Here is a 20,814-nt window from a genome sequence, read left to right as displayed (position 1 = left end):
AATGATGGAGGACTTGGAATTAAGAGATATTTGGAGAGAACATAATACAGAAGAGAGGATTTTACCTTCTTTTCTGACAGGCATCAATCATTTCGAGGATTGATTTTATTTTGATTTCTAATGATTTGTATTCTAGAGTGAAGAAGACTAAGATTTGTTCAAGAACTCTATCTGATCATAGTCCGTTTGGATTGAAATTGATCGGGAAAAGGAGGCTAGGAGATCATGGAGGTTGAATGAGAATTTGTTTAAATATGAACAAAATGTAAATGAATGTAAAAAGCAAATGAAGGAATTTTTATTATGAATATGAAAAAGAAACATCTATAGAGATGATTTGGGACGCTAGCAAGGCCTATATGAGAGGAAATCTTATACAAATGAATATTAAATACAAAAATAAATTGCAGAAAAGAAAAGGAATTGGAAGAGGAAATTAAAAGAAAGAACAGTTATTGATAAATAGCCCAGGAAATAGTAAAATAAAAGAATCAATAAATATATTAAGAGGTCAGTTTAATATGTTGATGGCAGATCAAGTAGCAATTAATTTACAATATGTAAAACATGATACGTTTAATAATGCCAATAAGCCAGGAAGATGGCTTGCCTATTTAATAAGGAAAAAACAGAAATCACGAATGATTGATAAAATAGAATATAGGGTAAGGAAGTTTATCAAAAGAATTTGATTAAAAAGCATTTTAGAGTATTATAGTAAGTTGTATACTAGGGATATGATTGATGATATAGAGATAGAAAGATATTTACAACAACAAAATATTTGTGAGCTTACAGAAAATCAAAGAGAAGAACTGAATCAATTAATTACTTCAGAGGAAATTTTGTTAGCAATTAAGCAACTTAAAATTGGTAAAGCACCAGGTACAAATGCTTTAACAGCTGTTTATTATAAAATTTACAAAATGAGATGGTTGAACCACTTAAAGAGTTATTTAATAAAATTCAAATGGGAGGAGATGTTCCCCTTCATGGAGGACAGCCTTTATTTTGCTAATACCGAAGGAAGATCGAGATGGTATTAAAGCAGAGAATTATAGGCCTATATCACTTTTAAATACTGATTATAAGATATTTGCCAAGATACTTGCTAATAGATTAATGCCAGTGATGAATCAAATAATTCATAATGATCAGTCAGGATTTATTAAGGGTAGGCAGATGAGATATAATGTGAGGCAAATTGTAAATTTACTTGAATATTTGGAAAGAAACAACCAAATCTCAGCGGCTTTTTTTTTTTTGGATGCTGAAAAAGCTTTTGATAGATTGGACTGGCAGTTTTTGATTAAAGTAATAGAAAAAATGCAATTTGGGGATTATTTTATCCACGCAATTAAGGCAATATATCAGAAGCAAACAGCACAAATAATAGTAAATGGTGGGTTAACAGAAACTTTTAAAATTGGGAAAGGGACGAGACAGGGATGTCCCCTGTCTCCATTGCTTTTTATTTTAACTTTAGAAATTCTTTTGAATAAAATACGTAGCTCTGATCAAATAAAGGGAATTAGAGTTAAACATCAAGATTACAGATTAAGAGCTTTCGCAGATGACCTGGTTGTTACTGTATCTCAACCAACATACTCAGCTACTGGTTTAAAAGATATAATTGGTCAGTATGGTAAAGTATCTGGATTTAAGGTGAATCAGCAAAAGACAAAGATGATAACTAAAAATATGAATATACAACAAAAAGAAGAGTTAGAAAGAACTACAGGTTTTGAAATCGTTAAAAAGGTTAAATATTTAGGAATATATATTACAGTTTCAAACGCCAAATTATATAAAAATAAATTGCAGAAAAGAAAAAGGAATTGGAAGAGGAAATTAAAAGAAAGAACAGTTATTGATAAATAGAATATAGGGGTAAGGAAGTTTATCAAAAGAATTTGATTAAAAAGCATTTTAGAGTATTATAGTAAGTTGTATACTAGGGATATGATTGATGATATAGAGATAGAAAGATATTTACAACAACAAAATATTTGTGAGCTTACAGAAAATCAAAGAGAAGAACTGAATCAATTAATTACTTCAGAGGAAATTTTGTTAGCAATTAAGCAACTTAAAATTGGTAAAGCACCAGGTACAGATGGCTTAACAGCTGTTTATTAAAAAATTTACAAAATGAGATGGTTGAACCACTTAAAGAGTTATTTAATAAAATTCAAATGGGAGGAGATGTCCCCCCTTCATGGAGGATAGCCTTTATTTTGCTAATACCGAAGGAAGATCGAGATGGTATTAAAGCAGAGAATTATAGGCCTATATCACTTTTAAATACTGATTATAAGATATTTGCCAAGATACTTGCTAATAGATTAATGCCAGTGATGAATCAAATAATTCATAATGATCAATCAGGATTTATTAAGGGTAGGCAGATGAGATATAATGTGAGGCAAATTGTAAATTTACTTGAATATTTGGAAAGAAACAACCAAATCTCAGCTTTTTGAAATGATGGAGGACTTGGAATTAAGAGATATTTGGAGAGAACATAATACAGAAGAGAGGGATTTTACCTTCTTTTCTGACAGGCATCAATCATTTCGAGGATTGATTTTATTTTGATTTCTAATGATTTGTATTCTAGAGTGAAGAAGACTAAGATTTGTTCAAGAACTCTATCTGATCATAGTCCGTTTGGATTGAAATTGATCGGAAAAGGAGGCTAGGAGATCATGGAGGTTGAATGAGAATTTGTTTAAATATGAACAAAATGTAAATGAATGTAAAAAGCAAATGAAGAATTTTTATTATGAATATGAAAAAAGAAACATCTATAGAGATGATTTGGGCCGCTAGCAAGGCCTATATGAGAGGAAATCTTATACAAATGAATATTAAATACAAAAATAAATTGCAGAAAAAGAAAAAGAAATTGGAAGAGGAAATTAAAAGAAAGAACAGTTATTGATAAATAGCCCAGGAAATAGTAAAATAAAAGAATCAATAAATATATTAAGAGGTCAGTTTAATATGTTGATGGCAGATCAAGTAGCAATTAATTTACAATATGTAAAACATGATACGTTTAATAATGCCAATAAGCCAGGAAGATGGCTTGCCTATTTAATAAGGAAAAACAGAAATCACGAATGATTGATAAATAGAAGATAGGGGTAAGGAAGTTTATCAAAAGAACTTGATTAAAAAAGCATTTTTAGAGTATTATAGTAAGTTGTATACTAGGGATATGATTGATGATATAGAGATAGAAAGATATTTACAACAACAAAATATTTGTGAGCTTACAGAAAATCAAAGAGAAGAACTGAATCAATTAATTACTTCAGAGGAAATTTTGTTAGCAATTAAGCAACTTAAAATTGGTAAAGCACCAGGTACAGATGGCTTAACAGCTGTTTATTATAAAAATTTACAAAATGAGATGGTTGAACCACTTAAAGAGTTATTTAATAAAATTCAAATGGGAGGAGATGTTCCCCCTTCATGGAGGACAGCCTTTATTTTGCTAATACCGAAGGAAGATCGAGATGGTATTAAAGCAGAGAATTATAGGCCTATATCACTTTTAAATACTGATTATAAGATATTTGCCAAGATACTTGCTAATAGATTAATGCCAGTGATGAATCAAATAATTCATAATGATCAATCAGGATTTATTAAGGGTAGGCAGATGAGATATAATGTGAGGCAAATTGTAAATTTACTTGAATATTTGGAAAGAAACAACCAAATCTCAGCGGCTTTTTTTTTTGGATGCTGAAAAAGCTTTTGATAGATTGGACTGGCAGTTTTTGATTAAAGTAATAGAAAAAATGCAATTTGGGGATTATTTTATCCACGCAATTAAGGCAATATATCAGAAGCAAACAGCACAAATAATAGTAAATGGTGGGTTAACAGAAACTTTTAAAATTGGGAAAGGGACGAGACAGGGATGTCCCCTGTCTCCATTGCTTTTTATTTTAACTTTAGAAATTCTTTTGAATAAAATACGTAGCTCTGATCAAATAAAGGGAATTAGAGTTAAACATCAAGATTACAGATTAAGAGCTTTCGCAGATGACCTGGTTGTTACTGTATCTCAACCAACATACTCAGCTACTGGTTTAAAAGATATAATTGGTCAGTATGGTAAAGTATCTGGATTTAAGGTGAATCAGCAAAAGACAAAGATGATAACTAAAAATATGAATATACAACAAAAAGAAGAGTTAGAAAGAACTACAGGTTTTGAAATCGTTAAAAAGGTTAAATATTTAGGAATATATATTACAGCTTCAAACGTTAAATTATATAAAAATAATTATGAGGTATTGTGGCAGAAGGTATGGAAAGAAATGGAGAGTTGGAAGAAGTTACAACTATCCTTGTTGGGAAGAATAGCGGCTATAAAAATGAATGTTTTGCCCAGGTTTTTATTTTTATTTCAAATGATACCGGTGCTTAAGAATGATATCAAATTACAGGAATGGCAAAAGGGGGTTAATAACTTTGTATGGATGGGCAAAAAACCAAGAATAAAATTAAAAATAATGCAGGATACAAGGGAAAGGGGGGGTCTTAAAATGCCTAACTTGAAATTGTATTATGAAGCAGTTGTTTTATCATTAATTACTGATTGGATTAATTTAACTGAGGAAAGAGTTTTGAATATAGAAGGGTATGGTTTGTTATATGGGTGGCACGCCTATATATTATATGATAAGAAAGTAGATAAAATATTTAAAAATAATATAATTAGAAATGCATTATTGAGGGTTTGGAGGAAATATCAATATAAATTAGATGGAAAGATTCCAATATGGGCAATCCGAGACACATGATAGAAAATATAAATATATATCAAAAGATGGAGGTAGTTACCTATAAAGAACTTCTTTGTATGGAAAAGGGGGAATTACAATTAAAATCCAGAGAAAAGATGGGGGAAGAAGGGAAAAATTATACATGGTTCCAATATGGACAATTACAAGCTAGATGGAAATTAGATCAAAAAATAGGTGTTAAGCAAACTGAGGATAATTTGTTAAAACAAATGAGAGATCAAGGCCAACAGCATATTAAGAGGTTGTATAATGTATTAGTAGAAATAGACTCAGAGTCCGAACTAGTTAAGGATTGTATGATTAAGTGGGCACAAAATTTTCAGCAACCAATAATGTTGGAAACTTGGGAAAGAATTTGGGTGAGGAATGTTAAATTTACACAAGCGCAAAATATGAGAGAAAATTTTATAAGATGTTTTATAGATGGCATTTAGACCCCAAAAGTTGTCATGTATGTATCCTAATGTACAGGCTAAATGTTGGAGATGCGATTGTGAAGATGCCACTTATTACCATATATGGTGGACTTGTAAAAAGTTAAAGCATTTTGGATTAAAGTATGGTGGATCATGCAGAATATTTTGAAAAGAAGATTAAGTTTACTCCGCAGTTCTTTCTACTAGGAATTATTATGGACTGTACAGCTATAGAGACTAAATTGATTTTGAACTTAATAACAGCCGTAAGACTTTTGATTGCTCAGAAGAAAGAAGAATTACCTACAATTGAAGAATGGACACTCAAAGTATCAAATTTGGCAGAGATGGCAAAATCTCCGCTTACTTGAAAGACTATACACTAGAAAAATATATTTTAGAATGGAAAATGTGGATTGATTATATTCAAAATAAGTATCAGATAAAAAATATCGAATAGCATATGAGTAAATTTAGGAAATATTTTGTATTAGATATATTTTGAAGGAGAGGGAATTGAGAGTGTGACTAAGTGTGGTGTGACTAGAGATTATAATTTAGGAATTATTTTAGATTATGATTGTTAGTTTTGATACCCTGCATTTTGTTCTGGGAAGTTGGGGTGGGGGGTGGGGGGTAAGGGGAGGGAATTGGGGAGGGTTTGGTAGAGATGGAGTGATGGTTAATGTACAGGGTTAATTGAAGATGTATAAATATAATTAATGCAGGGTCGGGTCTGCCCAGTTACCATTTTAGAACGGTGGGGAGGGAGAAAAGAGAGAGTAGGAGGTAGGAAAGAGGAGAAGAGGAAGGAAGAGGGGTAGAAGAGGGAGAAGGAAGGTGTAGGGTGGAGGGAGGAGAGGATGTAGATAAGAGAAGGAGAGGAAGGTTTGGAAAGTAGAAGAAGGTAGAAGAGGGAAGAGTGTTAAAAAGGGGGGTGGTGACTGGGCAAGACCGACTAATTGTATATAACTGTACATTGGATGAACTATTTGATATGATTGTAAAAATAAAACTTTAAAAAAAAAAATAAAGTCTAAGACACTGGTTTGCTTATGTTCTATTATTTGTGTTGCATTATATTGAACTAGTTGAATACCCGTGCTCCGCTACGAAACGATCTGATCGGGCTTGATAAATTGACACTTACAGCTTGAAAATTAATGAGTAGTTACAATTGGCCTCTCCTCTCCCCTTCTCTCCCTCAGGCTTGCCACACAGAAGCCTCCCCTATCCTATTCTCTTCTCTCCCTCAGGCTTGCCCCACAAAAGCCTTCCCTATCCTATTCCCTTCTCTCCCTCAGGCTTGCCCCACAGAAGCCTCCCCTATCCTATCCCTTCTCTCCCTCAGACTTGCCCCACAGAAGCCTCCCCTATCCCCTTCTCTCTCAGGCTTGCCCCACAGAAGCCTGTCCTATCCTATCCCCTTCTCTCCCTCAGCCTTGTCTCATAGAAGCCTCCCCTATCCTATCCCAGCTTGCTGCTGTGAAAGTAAAACTGAAACTGAAACTCCTCTCCTCTGCTTGTGTTTTGCATTTGGAACAGACTTTTTTTCAGGTGGGGAGGGGGAGTACACTCCTTAGCATCAGAGGGCTGTTTGGAAAGTGAAATGGTATTTGCTGTGTGAGCAAGGAGACAGGAAGGAGCCTGGCCTTGGCTTAGCTCAACTGTTCTGTAGTAAAGCTGCTTGCTGCTGTGAAAGTAAAACTGAAACTGAAACTCCTCTCCTCTGCTTGTGTTTTGCATTTGGAACAGACTTCTTTTCAGGTGGGGAAGGAGAGTAGGACTCCTTAGCATCATAGCATGTTAATAATAATATAGGAAATACTAATGCTCTGATGGTCATTTCGAAACATCCTTTCTTAGTGAGCACCTAGAAGCCAAGAGGAACATACGTGGCAAATTTCAAGTTTGTAGGCTTTACAGTTCTGGAGATTTTGTGATGATGCGTGAGTGGTATTTCACTTATATATATATATATATATATATATTCCAATATGACATGGTCATTCTCCACCAAAGTTTTGGCAACTTCAACTCCCTCTATTATTTTTTCACTGTTAAGTAAAAATTAGGTGTAGAATAGCAGGCCCTCTATTTTTTGGATGACAAAATTGTCAGTTATGTTGGTCAGGAACCTTAAGGTTCTTTCATGGGCAACGCACCTAGTTATGTATCAATAAGTGTTTTTTGATTGCAAATCTTCTGTATTGCTTCCTTTCTGATTTCCAGGCTGATCGTGGAGCCAAGATTTTGGTGGAGTCAAGACTTCAGAATATTGATAATAGAGAGGAAGTGTAATATTCAGGGGTATAATTAGCAGTATCTTCAGTTCCGATGAAATTCACATTTTTAAGAAAGGTGGGAGACCACAGCTGTACTTTCAGGACACTAAGAATCATCTTATTTTTGATGCTGTTTAAAATCTGCATGAAATTAGTGCTGGATTAAGCCACTAGATTTAGATTTTTGCTTATGTGCTGGTGATGCCCAGTCCCCTTGTTAATCACTATCATATACCCTGGTATGAGAGAAGTTCTGACTTGGAATCTGGATCATTTTATGATTAGATGAAAGCAAAGAAATTTCACATTAATCTGTATAAATTGGAGATCTACTGGCCTGGATCATTGGATAACTGTGATTCAATATGCACTTGCTATACTTCATTCCTTCCTTCATTTATTCACTGCCCATCTTGCAGTATAGGTGACCCTAAGTGGCTTATCTCAAGATAAAACAATGTATCACAACAATGGATTAAATGGATAAACAATGGATAAAATGGATTAAAATGCACCAAATTTGCAGATTTTAGGATGGTTCTAATTTTATTCTTATATATTCACATGCAGAGAAGTCTATAGGAAAAGGGTAAAAAAGACAAGATGATGACTATAACAGTGACATGAAAGCCTTACTCCTTTTTTATATGTGACATATATAAAAAAGACTGATGCTTCAACTATATAGTTGTGATTGCCATTTTAACTTTAATAGGTATACCCTTATTCATATGGTAACAGTAGCCAGAAATCCTTCATTATCAGTTGGGAAATTCACTGCATTTGAGACAAATACAGCAGTGACTGCAGAAAAAGACATCCTTAAAGTGTCTTTTTACTCAATTCTCATAACATCCCTCCATGCACTACTGGAGAGTCCCAGTGAATCATTTACTAAATCTTGTCACATTACCTTTCTGCTTCTAATCTTGATGCTGACCTAGTTGTGGCTCCTGAATGCATCTCATCTCCATCTGTTTCACCATCATATCCTTTCTCCATGATTTCATCCTGGCCCTTAACGCTTTCCTCAGAGACCGATATGAGCTTCTGACGTTTTTTAGATGACTCAGATGTGTTTGTTCCTGCAAATTTTAATGACAGTATCAAAGAGCCACTCAAGTCTCAGAAAAAGATAATTAAATTTTTTTTTTAAAGAAAGAGTATTCCATATAGAATACTCTTACAGGACCTTGTAAATGAAAAATGTAATTTTCCATCCCTTTATGTTTTAATTCATATTTGTTTAAATCTCTTTAAACACATTTGTGATAGTTTACTTTTTTCTTTCACAGACAAAATTCATAGAGAACTCAACCGGAATCAAAGCAGCTGGGCTGTACTAATCCTGACATAAAATTACAGAGATTTACACATATTTCTATAATATTTACTTTAGATTCAGCCCAATGATCCCCCCCCACAGCCCAGGGAATAAAACTGATCTCTTTACAAGTTAACAGACAACTTAAAAAAAATGTAAAGTTAAGAAGAGAGAGAGGAGGTTCTCTGTCTACCTGTTTCCTCTGATGAAAGACAAGCCTGTTTCGATTTTCTTCCTCTTAACTGCATAACCACCCTGCTCTTCTCTTTTTCAGTTTCCTAACAATTGAATGTAAAAATAAAACAAAACAGCAATCCAGTTCCACTACAATATATAATCCTGTAAAGATATTTTAGATTTGGGTTGAAAAACAGAATAAATTACAAATTCTTCAACTTACATTGCTTCTATTGTTCAAAAAATCATTGGCTGTAAAAAGAAAAAAATAATTAAGAATGTACTTTTATCAAGATGTTAAAATTAGCCAAAAAATTTTACTTAGTCATTTAACTAAAAATGTATTTTCTTGCATACTGTTCCTCTTAAACTTACTACAATGCACTACATGCAAATGTAAACTGTGGCAGGGATGATAGACAATAATAAAATGGAATGACTTAATTCTCCTTAAAAATTAGAATTCTATGAGGCTGGATGTTAACTTTAAAAGCCAGATATCAAATGAAAAGATTAAATGCTGGTAACCCTGCTTCTCTAGCCCTAAGTTCCCTCCATAACAAGACTCAACAAGCTGACCTGACATATGGCTGGACAAAAAAGGCTCTAAGAGTTGTAAACCTAATCTTGCGTAGCTTCTTTTCCAAAAACACTACACTACTAACCAGAGCATATAAAACATTTGCTAGACCAATTCTAGAATACAGCTTGCCTGTCTGGAACCCTCACCACATTTCTGACATGAATACAATTGAACATGTCCAGAAGTATTTTATAAGAAGAGTTCTTCACTCCTCTGAAAACAACAAAATACCTTATCCCACCAGACTTGAAATCCTAGGCTTAGAAAACTTGGAACTCCGTCGCCTTCGACAAGACCTAAGCTTAACTCATAGAATCATCTATTGTAATGACCTTCCTGTTAAAGACTACTTCAGCTTTAATTACAATAATACAAGAGCAACCAATAGATTTAAATTTAATGTTAGCTGCTTTAATCTAGATTGCAGAAAATATGACTTCTATAACAGAATCATCAGTGCTTGGAAAACTTTACCTGACTCTGTGGTCTCTTCCCATAATCCCAAAAGCTTTAACCAAAAACTTTCTAATATTGACCTCACCCCATTCCTAAGAGGACCATAAGGGGCGTGCATAAGAGCACAAACGTACCTACCGTTCCTGTCCTATTGTTTTTCTTTTTCTCCTTCATATATATATCGTGAGTGTGGGTCTGGTGTCATTCCTCGTGTTATTGTCCTCGTGACACCAGACCCACACCCACGAGGTCCACACAGGATGTCACCACCACACATCCACCCAGAAAGCAGACCCAAACCCACACTGATCAGGAAGCACGACCAAGGACCAGAAGCCAGACCGCAGCTGCAACATTAGCCATTTCAAACCCCTCCAATCCATACATGCAGCAGACTGACACCCACTACGAAGATGTAGCACGACCACGAACACGAAGCCAAACAGCAGCAGTGCAGCTCACCAGCTCAAATCCCCCTGCAACTCAGACTAATTTGAGCACAACCAAGCCCCCACCCAAACAGGACACACCCCCATCCAATCAGAGCACAAAAAAAACCCCATCCAATCAGAGCACAGCCAAGCTCCCACCCAATCAGTTCAAACCCCCACTAGCAGTTAAAAAGGAAGAAACAGCTGCAATCACACATTGCTCCCAGAAGCACGAAGCTGAAGCCTGAAGATGACGAATGAGACTTCGTCGAAACGTTGCCAAGACATTTCCAATTTTACACGGGAGAAAACCCATTATTATTCCTCCTAATATTTACTCTTATATATGTTTATACACTATATAATCTTTTCTGTATGATACTTATATATATTGTTGTGACAAAATAAATAAATAAATACATAAATAAATAAATAAATAAAATGGGTGGAAAGGCTCTTGGAAATGTACATTCCAGGATAGAGGGGTGGGTGGGGGTCAATTATATTTCACTAATCTTTTATTAGGTCTTTTTGGTTTTATGGAAGTTCAAAGTTTTAATTATTTTATTATTGAATTCTGCACTCTTCTATTTACTGCTATGCAGTACTAGGAGTTATACATTCTGATAGTTTAGAAATTGAATCAATTAATCAGGCCAAACTGTAAGATTCCTGGGGCAGTATGGAAGGAACTATGCCATTAGGTTCGCTAGCTGTGCCCTGCTGACAGATATCAATTTATTAGGCCACTGAAACCACAAAATCACACAACTAAATTTACCAAGTTTGAGAAAGGAACTGCATACATGTTACAATTACCTGGATCTCTAGAAAAGAAAACTTTGAAATATGACAGCCAAATTGATGGAGTAGCAAGTCTTTATTTAAAAGAAAGAAAAAAAGCCTCTTGCATTTCATCCCATCTATTTTTCATGTTAAGAACAGATGTTTGAATTATTACCTTCTGGTATTATCACTGGTTTACTGCTAGTGCCTGAAGGCTGCAGTACCTAATTAAGAACAAAAACAGCAGTATTCTCAGTAGAAAAATAAAACATATTAAATGGATTCAAATGCTTTCAAACTTTTCTTTATATTTAAACAAATTCATGATATCCTGTCATATCAGAGGTTATTTAAACATTGAGAAGTAGTCCATCTACTACAGTTAGTGTAGACCCAAAGTAATGTAATATGCAATACTTTTTACAACTGAACCCATGAATAAAGCTGTGTTTTTCAAAGAAACTTCATAGCTGATCACAATCTTATAGTGAGTTTATCAGTATCATAAATAAACACACGTACACTTTTAAATGTTTTTGCCATAGCTTACATTTTAGAATATACTGTAAAACACATTTTATACACAGATCAGCTCATTGGTCAGAATATTAAAAACTACAATCAATGTTGACATTTTTGATAGTTTCATATAGGTAATACTCGAGTTACGAATGTAAAGGAGCCTGCCCATTACATTCTTAACTCAAGGATTCGTTGGAGTGAATCACATAAAACGAATGTGATCACTCCCTGTTTTTGCCCACGCATTCGCTAAATGAATGCGCACATCATTAAGTTCAAATGAGGTATCTCAGGGTGGGTAAGGCCTTGGAGGGGGGGGTGTCTAGCAATGGAACAGACTACTTGCTTCAGACCACCCAAGGCCTCACCCAGATCTTTGAGATACCTCATGCTCCATCCACTGGGCTCGCCACAGTTGCTTTCCCCCATCCGTGCCAGTTCACTTAACTGGTGAAGATCTAGCAAGCTGTTTCCTCTCCAGCCTCTCTGCTGTGGTTTCTTTGCCTGCTTACAGTCTCGGCGCAAAAAGCATTTGCAAGCTGATGATACATTGGGCCAGTGAAATCGCGTTAGTTTCAAGCCTCCCATCAGCTTGCAAACTCATTTTGTGCCAAGATGGGAAGCTTCTCGGCACCGTGATCTCGCACTACTTTAGGCCTCTGTTCTCCGTGAATGCACCAAAGCAGGCGAAGGAACCAACCGCTTGCTAGATCACCACAAGGTAAGTAAATCACCACAGGCTCAGTGACTGTGGAGAACAGAATAGGCAGAGTGAATGTTGCAGTGCCTCTGCAATCGTTCATGAGTGTGAACGACTACTGTAATATTCGTAACTTCGTAACTGTTGTAAATTATTGTAAATACGTGGGAGGGTGTTATGTTGTAACATCGAATGGTTGCTATGTGAACTGTTATAACTTGAGAATTACCTGTATATGAAGAAAAATGCAGTACAGTAAACATAGAGACAAAAATTAAGTGGCAGGAAGCTGGCAGATTATACTGCAAAGTCGTGGTGGCACAGTTAGAATGCAGTGCTGCAGGATTAACTCACTGCTCACTCTAGGAGTCAGATTCTGAGCAGCTCAAGGTTGACTCATCCTTCCGAGGTCAATCATATGAGGATCCAGATTGTTGGGGGCAATATGCTGACTCTGTAAACTGCTTAGAGTGGACTCTATACTGTGAAGTCTAAGTTCTATTGCTATAAAGATAATCCTATCCAGTGGTGGGATTCAAATAATTCAGGGGTGTCAAACTCAAGGCCCGCAGGCCACATCCGGCCCATGGGGTGCTTAAATCTGGCCCAAGGGCCACCCTTGAAACTGTGAAGGAGCGGCCCACAGTGCCTCTGCCAGTGAAAACGGAGCTCAGGAGGGCTGCACATGGCCCTCCTGAGCTCCGTTTTCGCTGGCACAGCATTGCAGGCTGTCCCAGCCAAAAACGGAGTTTGGGAGCCTATTTTCTCTGGCAGAGCACTTGGGCCACCACAGGCGCCGAGACGAGTGACGTCAAGGTGGCTATGCCCACCCTGGCCACTCCCCACAGCCAGGGGTGAAATGCTCCCGGTTTGGACTGGATTGCAATGGTGGCGGGTGGTTCGGAGAACCGATAGCAAAAATCCCTGCGGCCCCCCATGCCCAGCTGAGCTGCACGATCATCAGAGTTTTTTTAACTTTTAAAAGCATTTTTTCTTCAGCCAAAATAATGCTTTTAAAAGTTAAAAAAAAGTCTCTGATGATCGCACAGCTCAGCTGGGATCATCAGAGCCTTTTAAAAGCATTTTTTCTACCTTTTTTCTAAAAAATGCTTTTAAAAGCCTCTGGCAATCCCAGCTGAGTTGCCTGATCGTCAGGGTCAGGTTGGCTGTCATGGGAGGCATGGCCTATCCCCAATCTCCAGCTCCACCATATATGGGACAAGGCTCCCACGATGGCCAACCTGACCCTGGATGAGCAGGACTGCTTCAGCTGCGAGAAGCGTGGCCTAAGATTTCCATTGCCTAGGCTTCCTGAAGGTGATGGGAACTGCAGCTCCTGCCATTCTGAGAAAGTCTCATTGATTTCTTACAAATAGTGTTGGCTGCAATTCTCGTTACAGGGAGAGGCTTGCTTTGCTTCTAAACATGCTCTTCCCATGATCTTCCAGGACTTGATTCTGCAAGGGCAATTTGCTCTGGAAGGGAAGCAGGGAAGAAGCTTCTGTTGGGAGAGGTCTTGCCCAGCAGTCAAAACTTGAAGCAGGATTGACTGCAAAAAGCATGCACGGATCCCTGCAGCTCTTGGAAGCTTTGACTGCTGTTTTTGGTGCTGCTTGGGTGGTCTGGTGGGCGGGATTGCGCCTTACCTGCAGCTGCATTGACAGCTGCTGCTGCCTTCCTCAGAGGTGGTGCAGTGATTGGTCAGCAGCCACACCATGAATGGTGATTGACTATCTCCCAAACCTCCCTGCTGTCAAAGTGGATCCTGGGACCTGCGCTGCAATGGAGAAATGGAGTGGCTGATGTGAGGGACGGAGCAAACCGTTTTCCCTTTCTTCTCTCTGCTCTTCCTTCTCCCCTTGTGGTGACCACACCATTTCCTGTTCCTCCATTGCAGCCCCGTGTTGCAAAGCTTGCCCCACCCACCACCACCCAGATGCCCTTGCTTCCCCCAAGAATTTCTTTGCTAACCTGATTTTCAGCTCTGTCGTGTTTCTCGCCGTTGTGTGCAGGGAAACAAAAGTTTGTGAGACTAAAAAAAAAGTTCAGTCAATCAATTCCAACTTCGCAAGATTTTTTTCGCGAGAAGCTGGAATTGATTCATTTAACTTTTTTTTTAGTCCTACAAACTTTTGTTTCCCTGCACATGACAGGGAGAAGCGTGATAGATCTGGAAATCAAGTTAGCAAAGAAATGTTTGGGGGAAGTGAGGGCATCTGGGTGGCAGGGACTGAAATGGGGCTATCTCTTTCCAGCAGCTGGCCTGCCAGAGGGAAGGCTGGCATCTATTGGCACTTAAACACAGCAGCATTCCAACTGGCTGGAAAGGACAGCCAGTATGGGAGCTGCAGGCAGGATGCCCACTTGCTTCAGCACTTCCCAACCCTCTGGCACTCCGCCGGCACTTTGGCCCTAGGTTGCTGCCTTATTCAGAGGCCCTGCACCGCCCCCTGCTATAAAGTAAGATATCGCCTGAAAATAAGACCCAATAGGGTCTTTTCAAAAGATCCAGTCTTATTTTCAGGGAAACAGTAGTTTTTGTTTGAGTGACATGATTGAAGGTGCCACATCTCCGTTTGGTTTCCGTCACGCCACTCTTGGACTTTTGGGGACGGTTCCCACCCCCCAGATGAAAGCTGAATGAAAATAAGATGTGTTCTGGAAAACACAGATTTATCATAACCAGTTTGCCGAAAATAAAAAATTAGATATTGGTTCTGCCAAACCAGTATGAACCGCCTTAATCCCACCACTTATCTTATCCTATATTCTAAGGTAGATGTAAAGATTTCTTGAAGCAGAAATACAAAAATTGTGGGGAAGAAGGGAGCAGAGAGGAAGAACAAGGGAATGAGAGGGCAGAATGCAGAACAGGGAGCAAATGGAAGACCATCTCTTGATAAGAATAAAGAAGTAGGTTTTTGAAACTTGCTATATAGATGCAATTGATATAAATTATGTATAATCTGAATTGTAACTATTCAGATGGGAAAAATCCTTACAAGGCCCTTGATTTCAGTTTGTTCTTGTTCTTGTTATGATATTCATTATTTAATGGCATACATATGTGAATTGATTTCAGAGCACTACTTAAGAGAACTACCATAGTAATTCTGACAAAAAAAGCTTTTTAATGGAATCAGTTAATAATCAGTTAATTACAGTAGTAATAAGTAGTGCAAAAAGATGTAGCTCATGTGTGTGTGTGTGTGTGTGTGTGTAATACCTTCATTAAGTTTAGCAGCTTTTTTTTGTACTATAATTAAAATATTTTAAAAATAATCTGCATAAAAATGGTTAAAATTACATACGTTATTTTAGGATAAGTATGAATGGTATGCTGGTGCAAAAATAAGAGTTGTCCAAAACATTTCTATTTAAGCAGTTCAGAGTCAGAGTGTGAAACTGCTACTTCAAAAATCAAACAGGCAGACCAAAAAGTATCAAATAGCATTTGAGTGATGGTAGGGATTGTATTGTATTTGGGTATTAGTTTAAAAGGGGAACGGGGAGTTAAGGTATCAATGGGGGAGAAGGGATTATGGGGTATGTTTTTTGTAGTATTTTAGCATATGTTTGTTAGATGTTATACCCTGTATTTTGCTTTGGGAAGTCTCTGGGGGGGAGGGGTGAAGGGGGAGGGGGAGGGGGGAGGGTGAAGGGGAATTTTTTTAAAAAAAAACTTGTTTGTTGTAAAACTTTTTAAATAAAAAAAAGCAAACAGGATTTTCTGAGCACTCTAAAAACCTTTTCTAAATTTAAAATGGCTGTTTTGATCTTGAATTATTTCTCAAATCATCTTATTTCACAGAGAATAAAAAGTTATCCACGCTTTTGCATAAAGATTCAAAAGAAAGTATGTTTCACACTCCTAAAACAGAATAACAGAGTTGGAAGGGACAACCTATTGCACGTGTGCCAAAAGTAGCATGCAGAGCCATCTCTTCAGGCACGCGAGCCATCGCCCTTTGCTCTTCTGGATTCCGATGCACCGCCAGCTGGTCTTCGCGTGCGCATTCGCGCTATAAACCGGAAGACCAGGTGGCCAGTGCGCATCGGAAACCGGAAGAGTTGCTCTTCCAGTTTCTGGAACCCGCACACACGCTTCCATTTCAGTACTCGGTGCTGAAAAGGTTTGCCAAGATTGTTTTAGTCCAACCCCCTGCTTAGGCAGGAAACTCTACACTGCTTCAGACAAATGCTTATCCAATATCTTCTTAAAAACTCCCAGTGTTGGAGTATTCACAACTTCTGGAGGCAAGTTCCACTGATTAATTGTTCTAACTGTCAGGAAATTTCTTAGTTCTAGGTTGCTTCTCTCCTTGTTTGGTTTCCACTCATTGCTTTTTGTTCTGCCCTTGGGTGCTGGAGAATAGCTGGACTCCCTCTTCTTTGTGGTAGCCCCTGAGAACACTGCTATCATGTCACCCCAAGTTCTTTTCATTAAACTAGACATAACCAGTTTCTGCAGCCGTTCTTCATATGTTTTAGCCTCCAGTCCCCTAATCACCTTTGTTGCTCTTCTCTGTACTCTGCACTTTGAGTCTCCACAACTTTTTTAATATTGTGGCGACCAAAACTGGATGCAGTGTTCCAAGTGTGGCCTTACCAAGGCATTATAAAGTGGTATTAACACTTCACGTGATCTTGATTCTATCCCTCTGTTTATGCAGCCTAGAACTGTGTTGGCTTTTTTGGCATCTGCTGCACACTGCTGGCTCATATTTAAATGGTTGTCCACTAGGACTCCAAGATCCCTCTCACAGTTACTATTGAGCAAGGTACCACATATAGAATAGAATAGAATAGAATAGAATTTTATTGGCCAAGTGTGATTGGACACACAAGGAATTTGTCTTGGTGCATATAATCTCAGTGTACATAAAAGAAAAGATACGTTCATCAAGGTACAACATTTACAACACAATTGATGATCATTATATCAATATAAATCATAAGGATTGCCAGCAACAAGTTATAGTCATACAGTCATAAGTGGAAAGAGATTGGTGATGGGAACTATGAAACGATTAATAGTAGTGCAGATTCAGTAAATAGTCTGACAGTGTTGAGGGAATTATCTGTTTAGCAGAGTGATGGCCTTCGGGAAAAAACTGTTCTTGTGTCTAGTTGTTCTGGTGTGCAGTGCTCTATAGCATCGTTTTGAGGGTAGGAGTTGAAACAGTTTATGTCCAGGATGCGAGGGATCTGCAAATATTTTCACGGCCCTCTTCTTGATTCGTGCAGTATACAGGTCCTCAATGGAAGGCAAGTTGGTAGCAATTATTTTTTCTGCAGTTCTAATTATCCTCTGAAGTCTGTGTTTTTCTTGTTGGGTTGCAGAACCAAACCAGACAGTTATAGAGGTGCAAATGACAGACTCAGTAATTCCTCTGTAGAATTGGATCAGCAGCTCCTTGGGCAGTTTGAGCTTACTGAGTTGGCGCAGAAAGAACATTCTTTGTTGTCCTTTTTTAATGATGTTTTTGATGTTAGCTGTCCATTTGAGATCTTGCGATATGATAGAACCCAGAAATTTGAAGGTTTCTACTGTTGATACTGTGTTGTCAAGTATTGTGAGAGGTGGAAGTATGGAAGGGTTTTTCCTAAAGTCTACCACCATTTCTACGGTTTTGAGTGTGTTCAGTTCCAGATTGTTTTGGTTGCACCACAAGGCTAGTCGTTCGACCTCTCGTCTACATGCGGATTCGTCATTGTCTCGAATGAGACCAATCACTGTTGTGTCATCTGCGAACTTCAGTAGCTTAACAAATGGATCATTGGAGATGCAGTCATATACTGTACCTATGCATTTTTTTTCTTGCCTAAATGTAGAACCTTTCTTTTTTCACCATTGAATTTCATTTTGTTAGATAGCACCCAATTTTTTTTTTTTTTACATTTATATCCCGCCCTTCTCCGAAGACTCAGGGCGGCTTACATTGTGTAAGGCAATAGTCTCATCCTATTTGTATATTTATATACAAAGTCAACTTATTGCCCCCCCAACAATCTGGGTCCTCATTTTACCTACCAATGTTCAAGTCTGTCAAAATCCTTCTGTATCTTATTGGCTATTCCTCCTAGTTTGGTGTTGTCTTATATTTGATGAGTTCCTCATTTATCCCCCTATTCAAATCATTGATGAAGATGTTGAAGAGTATTGGGCCTAAAACAGAGCCTTGGGGTACCCTACTGCATATTTCCTTCCATGTAGATGCAGTTCCATTGAGTGATGATGCTGTCTAACCCACATTTTTATATTTTATCTAGTAGTAGGTTATCGTCTACTTTATCAAATGCTTTACTGAAGTCCAAGTAAATTATATCGACAGCATTCCTCTGGTACACTAATTTTGTCACTTTGTCAAAGAATGCAATAAGATTAGTCTGGCATGATCTGTTTTTGACAAACCCATGTTGGCTTTTCGTTCTAGGTGATTGCTGATTTGTTGCTTGATTGTCTTTTCCAGAATCTTCCCTGGTATTGAGGTCAGGCTGATAGGTCTGTAGTTTCCTGGATCTATTTTTTCCTCCTTTTTTGAAGATGGGAATTACATCAGCTCTTTTCCAATCCTCTGACAGTTCCCCGGTGCTCCAGGATCTTTGAAATATTTTATTTTATTTTATTTATTTATTTTATTTGTCACAACAATATATATAAGCATCACACAAAAAGATTATATAGTATATAAACATATATATGAGGGAATATTAGGAGGTATAAGTATATATATATATATATATATATATATATATATATATATATATATATATATGTAGGTCTTGTTGTTGGGTTTTTCTCCGTGTAAAATTGGAAATGTCTTGGCAGCGTTTGACGAAGTCTCATTCGTCATCTTCAGGCTTCAGCGCTTCTGGGAGCAAGAAGCACGGAAGCACGACACGGTTGAAGCCTGAAGATGACGAATGAGACTTCGTCGAAACGTTGCCAAGACATTTCCAATTTTACACGGGAGAAAACCCGAACAACCAAAGACCTACATACAAACACCCATGAAAACCTCAGAAAACACACACACACACACACACACACACACACACACACACACACACACACACATATATATATATATATGAAGAAAAAAAGAAAAACAATAGGACAGGAACGGTAGGCACGTTTGTGCTCTTATGCATGCCCCTTATGGTCCTCTTAGGAATGGAGTGAGGTCAATAGTAGAAAGTTTTTGGTTAAAGCTTTTGGGATTATGGGGAGAGACCACAGAGTCAGGTAAAGTGTTCCAAGCACTGATGATTCTGTTACAGAAGTCATATTTTCTGCAATCTAGATTAAAGCAGTTAACATTAAGTTTTAATCTATTGGTTGCTCTTGTATTATTGCAATTAAAGCTGAAGTAGTCTTTAATAGGAAGGACATTAGAATAGATGATTCTGTGAGTTAAACTTAGGTCTTGTCGAAGGCGACGGAATTCCAAGTTTTCTAAGCCTAGGATTTCAAGTCTGGTGGGATAAGGTATTTTGTTGTTTTCAGAGGAGTGAAGAACTCTTCTTGTAAAATATTTCTGGACACGTTCAATTGTATTGATGTCAGAAATGTGGTGAGGGTTCCAGACAGGCGAGCTGTATTCTAGAATTGATCTAGCAAATGTTTTATATGCTCTGGTTAGTAGTGTAGTGTTTTTGGAAAAGAAGCTATGCAAGATTAGGTTTACAACTCTTAGAGCCTTTTTTGCTATGTAGTTGCAGTGGGCTTTGGCACTTAGATCATTTGATATGAAAATTCCAAGGTCTTTAACAGGGTGGGGGTCATCTGTAAGGCAATGTCCATCAAGTATGTACTTAGTGTTTGGGTTCTTTTTTCCAATATGTAAGACTGAGCATTTGCTGGTTGAGATTTGGAGTTGCCAAGTTTTAGACCAAGTGGTTAGATGATCAAGGTCTTTTTTGAATGGTAGATGTATTGTCTGTGGTGTTAAATAGTTTGACATCGTCAGCAAAGAGAACACAATTACTTGAGATATAGTTCAGTAGGTCTGAGATCTTGTCTGCCAGTTCCTTTAGAATCTTGGGGTGTAATCCATCTGTCTTCACTTACCATTTTCTTCCCTATTTTAACTTGTGTTCCTAATCTGTTTTTTGTGGTGCTGTTTTTGATAGCTTGGACTGTTTTTTCCCTTTGTGTAAAGACAGTTGCAAAAAATGAGTTAAGTAGTTCTGCTTTCTCCCTGTTGCTTGTCACCTTCTTGCCACTTTTTCCCAGCAAAAAAATGGACCAATTGTTTCCTTGACTTTTTTCTTGTTTTTAACATGTTTGAAGCAGCTTTTTCTG

At 37.4% G+C, this 20,814-nt stretch overlaps 1 protein-coding gene across 1 annotated transcript in view; it reads right to left on the bottom strand.

The window, feature by feature from the left end:
- Positions 1 to 20,814, bottom strand: part of LOC131202853 (biorientation of chromosomes in cell division protein 1-like 1) — a 46,324-nt gene that overhangs the window by 20,414 nt on the left and 5,096 nt on the right. The window contains exons 3-6 of the mRNA XM_058192326.1: positions 11,460 to 11,508; positions 9,252 to 9,280; positions 9,045 to 9,129; positions 8,441 to 8,612 (exon numbers count right to left, since the gene is read on the bottom strand). Coding sequence (XP_058048309.1) covers positions 8,441 to 8,612; positions 9,045 to 9,129; positions 9,252 to 9,280; positions 11,460 to 11,508 — 335 coding nt within the window. The remainder of the gene's footprint in view (positions 1 to 8,440; positions 8,613 to 9,044; positions 9,130 to 9,251; positions 9,281 to 11,459; positions 11,509 to 20,814) is intronic.

The sequence above is a fragment of the Ahaetulla prasina genome, chromosome 8 (genome assembly GCF_028640845.1).
Source record: "Ahaetulla prasina isolate Xishuangbanna chromosome 8, ASM2864084v1, whole genome shotgun sequence".
NCBI lineage: Eukaryota > Metazoa > Chordata > Lepidosauria > Squamata > Colubridae > Ahaetulla > Ahaetulla prasina.
This window is presented reverse-complemented; position numbering and strand designations above follow the sequence as displayed.